We start from the raw sequence: 10347 nt of genomic DNA, 5'->3' as shown, positions 1-10347 counted from the left end.
GGCCAAAGCCTCCCCGGAGGCAGAGGAGGCGGCGCGCTGCGTGCACTGCCGCGCGCTCTTCCGCCGCCGTGCTGATGGGCGTGGTGGCCGCTGCGCGGAGGCCCCGGACCCGGGTCGCCTGCTGGTACGCCGGCTCAGTTGCCTGTGGTGCGCCGAGAGCTTGCTCTACCACTGCCTGTCAGACGCCGAGGGCGACTTCTCGGACCCGTGCGCCTGCGAGCCGGGCCATCCGCGTCCCGCCGCGCGCTGGGCCGCACTGGCGGCCCTATCCCTGGCGGTGCCCTGCCTCTGCTGCTATGCGCCCCTGCGCGCATGCCACTGGGTCGCGGCGCGGTGTGGCTGCGCTGGCTGCGGGGGTCGCCACGAGGAGGCGGCGCGGTGAGGACGGCCTGGTGGGTCCAGTAGCTGCACCGAGGACCCAAAATTGAGGGTCCAGGACCCTGGACTCCGTTCGGACCCCAAACCCAAACCTAGGCACACCCAGAACTTGGAGCTTGAGTTTGGATTGAGAGACCCCAGACCTGGAACCTGGACCCCAACCAAATCTAGGACTGAGAGACCCCAGACCCAGCTTCGTTGGGATGCCTGTCCAAGAGGTCCCAGGCATCCTGAGTTCCGGTGTCCCCGGTGTCCTGCCGCCCCCCCCCTCCCTGACCTACACTGAGGAGACCCCAGGCATCCCCAGACTCTACACCTCGGGCAGGCTGGGGAGCATCTGGATCCCTGTGAGATGCAGGGCCTTGAACCCCAACTCCCTGTTCAAATAACCAACCCAGACTCTACTCTATCATGCCTGACGCCATGAACCCTCAGATTACAGCCCCGGAGTTAGTCAGGAGTTGCCAATAGCCGACCCTGCCTGCATACAATTACTCCCAGATCTTGAGACCATAGAACCCAGATTCACCCCAAATGGTCCCCGAATGCTCACCTAAAACTTGGGGCACCCACATCTGAGATGTTCTTGTAGCCCCCGGGACCCTTGAGACACCAGATCCTCTTATGATGCCCTGAGTCCTTAGATATGCCAGACAGATGTTCTCTGACCAAAATGACTTGGGTGACCCATCTCAGAGCTTCTTCCCCCCCTCCCCCCACCAAGATCCATATGTCAGACTCCAAGATGCTCTGGCAGCCAAGGATCAAAACCTCTTAGACCCACCCACCCCAAGCCAGTGTTCCCAGGAGCTTTGGGTTTCATATATAGGACTCTGAGGTGCCTCCCCTATGTAGTACTGAAGGCCACCAACACCTGGGGCCCAAGGCACTGCTCCCAAGTCCTCAGATAACCTTCTTTCAAAACCCCTTAGGCTTGGATTTCAAGCCCCATAATAGTCTGGAATCTTTGGTTGCTTTGTATCCATAGATCCCCAATCCCCTAAAGGCTGGAAGCCCAGCTCCCAGAAGATGGGATGTTCTTGGCAACCCAGACCTCTGATCCCTTGGCCCCCAGCCCCTGAGCGACCCAAGGTGCTTTGGGAGCACAGGTCCCAAGACCCCAAGGTGCCATTGATCCCCCAAGTTCAGGGCTCAAGCCTATTCAACATTGGGATTGTCCCTGCTCAAGACCTTGGTCCCTCCATACCAGAGGCAAAACTGAAGTGTCCCAGGACCGTAGCACCTTCAGATCTCAGATTCCTTTGGCCTGGAGTCCCTTAAACCTGATATTCTCTGAGACCGGCTGCCCTTGAATCCTGCTGCCCATAAGCCCCTGAAACCCCAAGGTCCTAGAACTCTGTATTCCAGTCCTAAGGGTCCCAGCCCAAGCCCCCAACATCTCACAGAATGATCCTTTTACGAGGGTGAAAAACAAACGTTTTGAGCTCATGTTTCTGGATTCCGGGACCACCCCAGAGCCCCCCTCCCCACTCCCATTTCTAGGACCTAGCATTGCCATAGATGATTGTGCAGGCGGTTCACTAATCAAAGACACACAGTCAAAGTGGGAGTGTGGCTGGAATTCACACCGCACTCTGCTGGCTACACTGTGCACAAAGTCACTTTTTAGGCTAGCTATGGGTCTACACACACACAGACACACATGCACACCCCTTGCACTCAGCCCCACGCCAAACCTTGAGCCCTAGCCCTCTCCCAGACTTTTTCTGTTCTGCCCTGTTAACTCCTTCCCGTCCATCTCAGAGTTGGGGGTTGCTTTGTGAAGTTTGAGGGCCTGTTTCATGGCCCTCTGTGATCCCTTTTCTGGGCAAGGAAAGGCTACAGTCTCTTTCCCGAGTGGGATGGGATTTCCAGGGCACCTCAGATCTGATGGCCTGAATGGGAGGATCAAGGTCTTGGAGCAAGACACTCTCAATGCTCTGTGGGCTTGTGACCTGCATCTGGTCCCAAGGATCTGGAAATGTGCACTTACCCTTCTCCATTACCCAGACTTGGATGGCCTTGTAGGGGTTCAAGGGATAGGTCAAGGGGGTCAGAGGGCTAGATCCTTCTGTCACTTCCTTTAAATTATTAACTATTTATTACATCCGGAACCTGTGAGATTCAGCTCTCCCAACCAGACCCTGGGATGGGTGAGAGAATAGGGGGATGTCCCTCCCATCCCCACTCTGCCCAGCTCTCATCACTGTCAGACCCACCAGAGCTGAGGGCGGAGGGACCGGGGGGGCTGGGGCAGCCTGGGTCCCCATCCCCCTCTCTGTGCCTCGGTCTCCTCCCTTCCGTGGTGGGCGGGGGGAAGCTCCATTCTTAACCTACCTCGTTTTGGGGAGGGGTGGGACGGGGACCAGAGTGCTGTAAGGTGCTGTGGGATCTGCGGCTGAAGCGGTGGGAGCCGGGGACGGTTCCCCCAGCCCCCACCTCCCAGCACCGCCTCTCCCGGGTCTCCCGGTCCTGCTCCCTGCTAATACCCACCTCTGATCCATGATTCCTCTTCATCACCCCCAAATCAGGGGTGCGTGGAGGGCTGACCCTGGGAGCCAGGAAGACCTCAGACCCTGGAGCCCCCAGGCCCAATTTCCCAGCTGCTTGCCCCTCAGATTGGATGCTTGGCCCCCAGATTTGGGGGAGGCACCCCGACATTTATCTTCCTGATCTCGATTCCAAGCCAGTCTGTGACCTCAATATTGTTATCTGTGCAGGCTGCAGTGGTGGGGGAGGATGGGGGCCAAAGACCCAGCCTTGTCATTGGGGAGGGGGCATGAGATATTCGCTCCAAGAAATGTCTGTGACAAAGTCTCAGCCTGTGTCCTTTATTTGCACTGATGCACCCCATTCACTCACCTTCCTGAACCACCAAGCCAGTCTCCTACCCAATTCATCCTTCTCCGATTCCTTTAATTCCAGGCAGCCCCTCCAGCTGAGTTTTACACATTCAGTCGCTCAAGTACATTTATGGAACACCTGTTATACGCCAGGCCCTGTTCTAGGCACTGAGGATAAAGCAGTGAACAGAACAGACAAAAATCCTTTCCCACAAGAACCTTACAGTGAAGGAGACAGTAAATGACATGTTAGAAATGATGTGTACTGTAGAGAAAGATAAAGCGGAGATGGGGGTACAGTCATTTTTCGCCCAGGGTGGTCAGGGATGCCTCAGTGAGGAGCTGGCATTTGAGCAAAGCCTTGAAGGAGGTGAGGGAGTCCTGTGGATGTCTGCAGGAAGAACATTCTAGGCAAAGGGGAACTGTCCCCTGCAAGGCCCCGAGGGAGGAGCATGTCTGGGAAGTCTGAGGGACATCAAGGGAGTGAGTTTCTGGAGGGGAGGAAGCAAGGAGGAAGGAACTTCAGGGATGGGTGCAGAGGTGACAGGGCAGATCTGTGGGTCCTTGCAAAGCCATCGCATGGACTTTGGTGTTCACCCTGAGTGTGATGGCGATACAGGAAGGCTCCAGGCATGGGAGGGATGTGACCTGACTCAGGTGTTTACACGTTCCCTCTGGCTGCCTGTGAGGAAGACACTGGGAGTGGGTGGGCAGGGAGATGGAGAGGAGGTGGCTGTGATGGCCCAGGGGGAGACAGTGGTACACAAGATCTGGTAAGAACAGAGGAGGCAGGGAGAAGTGGGCAAGATAATGGAGCTATTCTGAAGACAGACTCCACCAATTTAAAGAGTTTGCAAAAAAGAAAGGAATCAAGGCTGTGATTCCAAGGTTCCGACTTGAGCAATCTTTAATATTTTGTTTAAGCCAACAAATGGGCCTGAGTACCCAGCCTCAGAGCAGGCAGGAGCAGGGAGGATTGTGTTATAATTTTAACAACAACAACAACAACAACAGTAGCAGTCTTAATAGTAGCACTAGGTGAAGGGAATAAAAGCAAGGACTTTGGAATCGGGTCTGAATTTGAGTCCTGGCACCACCACACATTCTGACTTACCCTCTCTGAACCTCGGGTTTCTCCTCCCTCAAATGGATCTCAGATGGTTTAGTAGCACACACACAATATTCAATATATGTTAGTTATTGAGTATCCCTGTATGTCTAGTAGACATTTCCGTACCGGACTCTCATTATCACGACTCTAAGAGGTAAGTTTTATCATTATACGGATAGGAAGCAACTGGGCAGGGAGACACAGGTGGTGAGTGGTGGAGTCAAGCCCTAACCCTAAGGGTGCAGTCTCTTACTCACGCGGTAATTGCACCGGCTTCCTCTCCAACTGCCCCCCCAGGGAGCCAGAGGGGTGAGGGCCCAACTCCAAATTGTGATCGATGAGGAAGAGGGCGTGTGTGAGGGGGTGGGCCGGGCTTCCTGAGTCCCTGACATAATTCCAACCCTCAGCTGGAACGGTGGAAACCAGTTTCTGCATTTGGAGCGGGGTTGGGAGGACAACACTTGGTCTAGGGTGCTTCAAGAGCAGAGGGCATCTGAGGAAGGCTGAGAAAAAGAAAACCGGTCTCTAAGTTGCAGCAATAGCGACACCCGCTGGCCTGTCGCGACAGCTGGGATCCTGAACGCACGCGTGGGATTCAGAGCTGGGGGGTTTCCACAGTCCTGACTGGGTAACCCGAAGGGCGGCGCTCTAGGTCTCCGCACCCGCAGGTCTGGGGGCGGGCCCTACCGCGTCCTGCACCAATCGGAACGCCCAATGCCCTTAGGGGCTGGATTGGACGGAGCCGCAGTTGGGCGCCGGGCGCGCACGCTTCTCCTGGGGCGGGGCCTCCCTGCGGCCGGCAGGGGGCGCGCGCCTGGCGAAGAGGCGACGCTTTCATGGAGGGGGCGGAGGCGGAAGCGCGGGAGGGGGCCGCTGTGGCCCGGGACCTGCAGGCATTAGGGTAAGGGGAGCGGGGTGTGGTTGGGGGTGCAGGAAGGGACAGGTTTGCCCTCGGAAATTCCTACTGACCTCTCCACCCCCTCCCGCTGCCTCGGCCCCGCCACAGGTATGAGGGTTTCTCGGGGGCGACGTCGCTGGGCACTTCGTGTCCCGATTTCAGGGCGCTGTGCGCGCGGCTGGCGGCGGAGCTGGCCACTCTGGGCGCCCTGCAGCGGGAGCAGGAGGAGAGCGCGGAGGTGCCGAGGGCCGGCGACGGTACGTGTGCAGCGGGAGGCCCGGAGGGGTGGGGCCGCGAGGCCGCCGCCGCGCCCTGACGTGTCCCGTCTCCTGCAGACCCCGGCGCGGAGGAGGAATTCCTGCGACAGTTGGCCGGCCTGCTGCGGGAGTTGCATTGCCCGGACCGCGCGCTCTGCGGCGGAGACCGCGCAGCCGCGCTGCGGGAGCCCGGCGCGTGCCTGCGCCTGCTGCGTGAGCGGGGGGCTGACCCGGGATGCGGAAGTGGGCGAGGCTACAGCCCCTAAAGGGGCGGGCTCAGCACATTGGGGTGGAGCCAGGGTCCCCCCCCTTCGGGGGCGTGGTCAGAATTGAGGTGGACGAAAGGGTTGGAGGTGGGTGGAGTTGGAGTTTTGACGCGAACGCCTTGAAGTTCGAGTGGGTTGGGTTTGCTGCAGACGGCCAGGTGTTTCCGATGTGGGCCGGGTTCGAAGCCCGAGCAGGGGACTGGGTCTCGAAGTGGGTGGAGCTTATCCTGGACGTTGAGCCTGGGTGCTAGGTGGGTGGAACTAGAAGGCCAGAGTATTTTGAAGCAAATGGAACTTTTTGACCCCGGTAGGTGGGGTGGCAGCCCTCCTTGATTGCACCGCGCTTTTTTCCCTTCTTTTAGGCTTTCTCTGCTCGGAGCTCCAGGCTGCCCGCCTCCTCCGTCTGTACCCGCGGCTGGATCCCAGCCCCGCACCGCCCTGTGGGGAAGGGGCAGAGGAGGGAGCTGACGTGGTCCAGGACCTGGTCCTTACCTTCCAAGCTCTGGGGCTGCCCAGACCTACGCCTGGGACCGCCGCCAGCCGGCAGCTGTGGGAGATGCATGACAAGGTAGGGAGCTGGGGCTTCCGCACCGGGGCCACCCCACTTTCCTTGTAGGGGGAGCGCTTTCTCCAAAAGCGCAGGAAGTGCCCCAGCCACGGGGATGTTTTTCGAGAGCAGTGACCACCATTCTTGAACCCGACGCCTGGGTCCTCAGGGCCATGGGGAACTGGAATCCACGGAGAGTACGTCTGGTTTCTGCCTAGTCAACCTCAGACTCCTCCTCCTCCCATCAGATCGCGGAGCTGCTGCCTTCCCTGCCTCCGGGATTCCTGCAGCCCCTCCTCAGCCACCCGCTGGACGCACCCCGATGGGTAAGACTGTGTATGGCTGTGTGCCAACAGCGTCCTCAGTCGGAGACGAGAGCCAGGGGGACCCCTGGTGTGACTGGGCCCTTTTTCCCAGGAGGCATTGGAGTCTTTGTGCCAACGGCTGAGAGATCAGTACTCCTGCCGCCGCCGCCTGCTTCTCAAGCGCCTGGACCTCACAACATCTGCTTTCCACTGGAGTGATCGGGCAGAGGTGTGGCCACAGGGCCTTGGCTGGAGCAGGGAGGCCCAGTCGTGGGGGCTATCACTACTGGGAGGAGGAAAAACCCTTATAGCGGGTTTTTAGATTCTTGTAAGGTCCGGGGCTCTAGAATGTTAGGGCCTCCAGGGCATTGTAGAATCTAGAGGCCCAGGACATTCTAGAATTCCCAGCTCCGAGCTGGCAGGGTCTTCAGGAACTACACATAGCTCTTGTTTAGAGATGCGGGAGGTGAGACCATAAGCGGAGAAAGAGATGCTTCCAAGATGACCGATCCCACCTGGGGCGGGCTCTTGGGCACCTTCTCCATGCCCTCCCCTCCCCAGGCCCAAGGAGAAGCCATGAAGGCAGTGCTGATCCCTATTCGAGAGGCTCTGACCCCAGAATCAGATGTCTCCATCGCACATGTCCTGGCTGCCCGAGCGGACCTGTCTCGTCTCGTCCCAGCCACCAGCAAGGCTGCCCGCCGAGGGACCTGCTGTGCCATCAACAAGGTGGGAGTAGGGAAGGGCCCCAGCATCCTTGGCCTTCACACTTGGCTCTCTGGTCGCCTTGCTCATTTTTCTTCCCCGAAACTCAAGTCTGATCAACTCTCAGGTGCTGATGGGCAACGTGCCGGACCGAGGGGGCCGTCCAAATGAGCTGGAGGCCCCCATGCCCTCCTGGCAGAGCAGAAGGGAGGATGGAGGCGGGCGGAAGGCAGGCCGCCAGAGCTGGGGTCGCAAGAAGAAGAAGAAGTAAAGGGGAACCGGTGGTTGGGGGGGGTGGGTCCTCTCTGCCAGTCCTTGCGGAGTCGCTTGGAGAGCTTCTCTTGGCATCTGGCTCCCAGGCCCCACATCCCCTGTTCCTAAGGTCCCAGATGTCCTTCCCCCACCCGCCGCTCAACAAGAACCACGTTCTCTGGAAAATAAATTTAATTTATGACAGCTGTCGGGCCTGTCTCTTGGGGTGGGCCGGGAGTGCTCAGGTTTGAGAAGGGGTAGGGGTGTCTGTGTCCACTGGGTCTCAACAGGCCCCCGTTGCTCTGACCCTCATAGTCCTTTGGTCTTTCGCAGCACATTGTTCCCTTCCTGCGGGCATGGGGAAGGAGACGTGCGGGCATTGGACAAACAGTTCTGAGGTGCCCACCATGTGCCAGCCCCGTTCTAGGCACCAGGAATACAGCAGCGAAAAGTACAGATTATAAAAAGCCCTGCTGTCCCAGAGTTGTCATTTCTGGCAAAGAGGAGCAGACATTCAACAAGACAAACAGGCAAAAACGTATCGTTTGTCAGAAGGGTAAAGGACTTTGGGAAAAAACAAAGCAGGAAGGCATGAGCAGGACTGGGGGTGGATTGCAACTTCGAGTATGGTCAGAGGGGCCCTCACTGAGAAGGTGGCGTTCGAGCTAAGTCCCAAAGAGGGAGCCCCCATGTGGACCTCTGGAAGAGCATTCTAGGCAGAAGGAACGGCCAGTGCAAAGGCCCTGAGGTAGGAGTATTTTTGGCACGTTCAGGGACCCTAGGGTTCAGTGTAGCTGAAGCAGGGTGAGTAAGGGGTTGAGTGGTGGTCGGTGAGGTCAGAGAGGTGATGGAAGCAGATTGTGGGAGGTCGGCCACAGTGAGGACTCAGGCTTTCCCCCTGAGTGAGACGGAGGCATGGAAGGGCTCTGAGCAGGGGAGGGACTCAGGTGTTCACAGGCTCCTGTTGCATATCTATGGTAGCCTTCTCTCCTGTCTCTGGAGCCCCAGAGTTAGGAACTCTGCCCAGCCTGTCCCTTCCCATCCTGACCCGTGCTGTCAGCGTAGCATATCGGTAAGGAGCTTCCGTTTTGGAGGCAGACAGACGACCAGTGTTTGAGTCCTGCCTCCAACACTTAGGAGCTCTGCCACCATGGAGGGCAGCTTAACCTCCCTGGGCCTCAGTTTCCCCATCTGTAAAATGGAGATGTAAGGACTCGGTGAGATGACACTTAAGTCTAAACATATCCACCATGAAGCCGCACAGACACTAAGGGCAGGAAACTAGAGTCCAGGCTGTAGGCACTCTGCCGCAAGAGAAGAAAACAACTTTCGGAGTAAGAGATGACGATCTCTTCGCCGAAGGTGGTGTGGATGCAAAGGAGGCGAGGCCTTTGGCGGTCCTGCCGGAGGAGGCCGACTAAGAGGACTTGGGACTGGCTGTGGGGGAGGTGAGAGAGGTCAGAGCCAAGCGGGGCCTGGGAATTCAGCTTGGAGGACTGGGTGGGCGAGGCCCTCGTTCGAGGGGCACCTGGAAGGAGGAAGACGGTGGGTGATGTCGGGAATGTACAGGGTCTGCCAGACGCTGCGGGGGCGGAGCCTCACCCAGGCTTCTGTCTAGCGGATGGATGAACATTCCCATGGATGTTCTGTTTGGTCTCTCCCTTTGAAGAGTAAAATTTACTCCAGTGACATCAATTATAGCTCCTGATGTATCTGGCCGTATCCTGGCCATTTTCTTGTTTTCTTTTATTCTCCTCAAAATTCTTTTCCTGTTCTACTAGTGGCTAGCCCCTCCTCCCACCCCACCGGATTAAAATTTTTATTTTTCTATCAATATTAGAGGGGCGCCTGGGTGGCCCCGTAGGGTAAGTGTCTGACTTTGGCTCAGGTCATGATCTCGCAGGCTGTGAGTTCAAGCGCCACGTCGGGCTCTGTGCGGACAGCTCAGAGCCTGGAGCCTCCTTCGGGATTCTGTGTCTCCCCCTCTCTCTGTCCCTCCCCCTCCCCCGCTCTGTCTCTGTCTCTGAAAAATTAATAAACCTTAGAAATTAACCAGTGTCTAGACTCTCCTGCCCAAGCAATTGAGGATTCTTGCACCTTTTTCCTTTGCTATGCTTTTTCAAATCTGCCTGGGGTCGCCCAAGCAAATGGCCTGGCCTCCCCTGTATCCCGCTGGTGGGGGCGGGGGCAGTCCCTCCTCACCGTCTCCGGTCCCCAGGAAGGGTGTGCGGGCTCTGTCTGAGTCCAAGCATGGCAGAGGTGGTACTTGGTCTCCGGCTCCAGGGATAGTGTGTAGGAGAGGTTGTCCTCCGTGCCTGTGTGTGGGGTGAGGGGTGAGGGGGGTGTGGGTACAACGGGAAGGGCTTCGTGATTGTGAACTTAATCCCCATTCACCAGGCCCCCTTCCCAGGACTGCCACACCCTTCCCAGGGTCTTACCACAGCTGGCATGGGGAGCTGGTGTGGGTGGGCCGGGGGCTCCGGGGGGGCTCACATCGCCCTTGGCCCCTGGCCTCTTCTTACACTCCACCTTCACACGGTCTCTGCAGTGTTTGTGGCAGCACAGCCCACAGTCTGGGGCAAGGTCAGCGGTTAGTGGTCAGAGGCCCAGCCTGGACCCCCCCAGTCGCCCAGCCTGTAGGTGCTGGAAGCCCTCCCCACCACGGATGCCTCACTCACCCTGACAGCGGTAGCCTTGCTTGGTGACTCCCCAGAGCTGGGAAGAGAAAGCAGAACTGGTTACCTGGACGAGGGGAGAGGCTGGGGGTGGGGGTGGGGGTGGTCTC

General features: G+C 58.1%; 3 protein-coding genes across 4 annotated transcripts in view; 2 read left to right on the top strand and 1 right to left on the bottom strand.

Moving 5' to 3' along the window:
* The window catches only part of SPRED3 (sprouty related EVH1 domain containing 3), a 5425-nt gene extending 5043 nt beyond the window's left edge, over positions 1-382 (top strand). Inside the window, 1 exon segment of the mRNA XM_077773927.1 lies at positions 1-382. This exon segment is cut by the window's left edge and continues 9 nt beyond it. Coding sequence (XP_077630053.1) covers positions 1-382 — 382 coding nt within the window.
* A 4691-nt stretch (positions 383-5073) lies between these two features.
* FAM98C (family with sequence similarity 98 member C) lies at positions 5074-7766 on the top strand. 2 transcript variants are annotated; one of them, XM_077773675.1, is made up of 8 exons: positions 5074-5233; positions 5339-5487; positions 5566-5700; positions 6116-6321; positions 6549-6626; positions 6718-6834; positions 7167-7334; positions 7422-7580. In XM_077773675.1, exons 1-8 carry the CDS (start codon positions 5169-5171, stop codon positions 7479-7481), a joined length of 978 nt encoding a protein of 325 aa, XP_077629801.1. In that variant the 5' UTR covers positions 5074-5168; the 3' UTR covers positions 7482-7580. The 2 variants fall into 2 exon arrangements, with proteins under 2 accessions (XP_077629801.1, XP_077629800.1); XM_077773674.1 differs by having other exon boundaries at positions 5091-5233; positions 7438-7766.
* Positions 7737-10347, bottom strand: part of RASGRP4 (RAS guanyl releasing protein 4) — a 14528-nt gene continuing 11917 nt past the window's right edge. The window contains exons 14-17 of the mRNA XM_077773672.1: positions 10241-10277; positions 10001-10135; positions 9765-9877; positions 7737-9090 (exon numbers count right to left, since the gene is read on the bottom strand). Of these exons, the coding sequence (XP_077629798.1) occupies positions 9046-9090; positions 9765-9877; positions 10001-10135; positions 10241-10277 (330 nt within the window). The 3' untranslated portion in view covers positions 7737-9045. The remainder of the gene's footprint in view (positions 9091-9764; positions 9878-10000; positions 10136-10240; positions 10278-10347) is intronic.

This window comes from Crocuta crocuta, unplaced genomic scaffold, assembly GCF_008692635.1.
Source record: "Crocuta crocuta isolate KB4526 unplaced genomic scaffold, BGI_CrCroc_1.0 scaffold267, whole genome shotgun sequence".
Taxonomy (NCBI): domain Eukaryota; kingdom Metazoa; phylum Chordata; class Mammalia; order Carnivora; family Hyaenidae; genus Crocuta; species Crocuta crocuta.
This window is presented reverse-complemented; position numbering and strand designations above follow the sequence as displayed.

Coding starts and splice junctions, on each gene's coding strand:
- FAM98C (XM_077773674.1), top strand. CDS start 5,169: ATGGAGGGGGCGGAGGCGGAAGCGCGGGAGGGGGCCGCTGTGGCCCGG. Junction 6,835..7,166: donor ACTGGAGTGATCGGGCAGAG/GTGTGGCCACAG, acceptor TCCCCTCCCCAG/GCCCAAGGAGAAGCCATGAA. Junction 7,335..7,437: donor CCTGCTGTGCCATCAACAAG/GTGGGAGTAGGG, acceptor ATCAACTCTCAG/GTGCTGATGGGCAACGTGCC.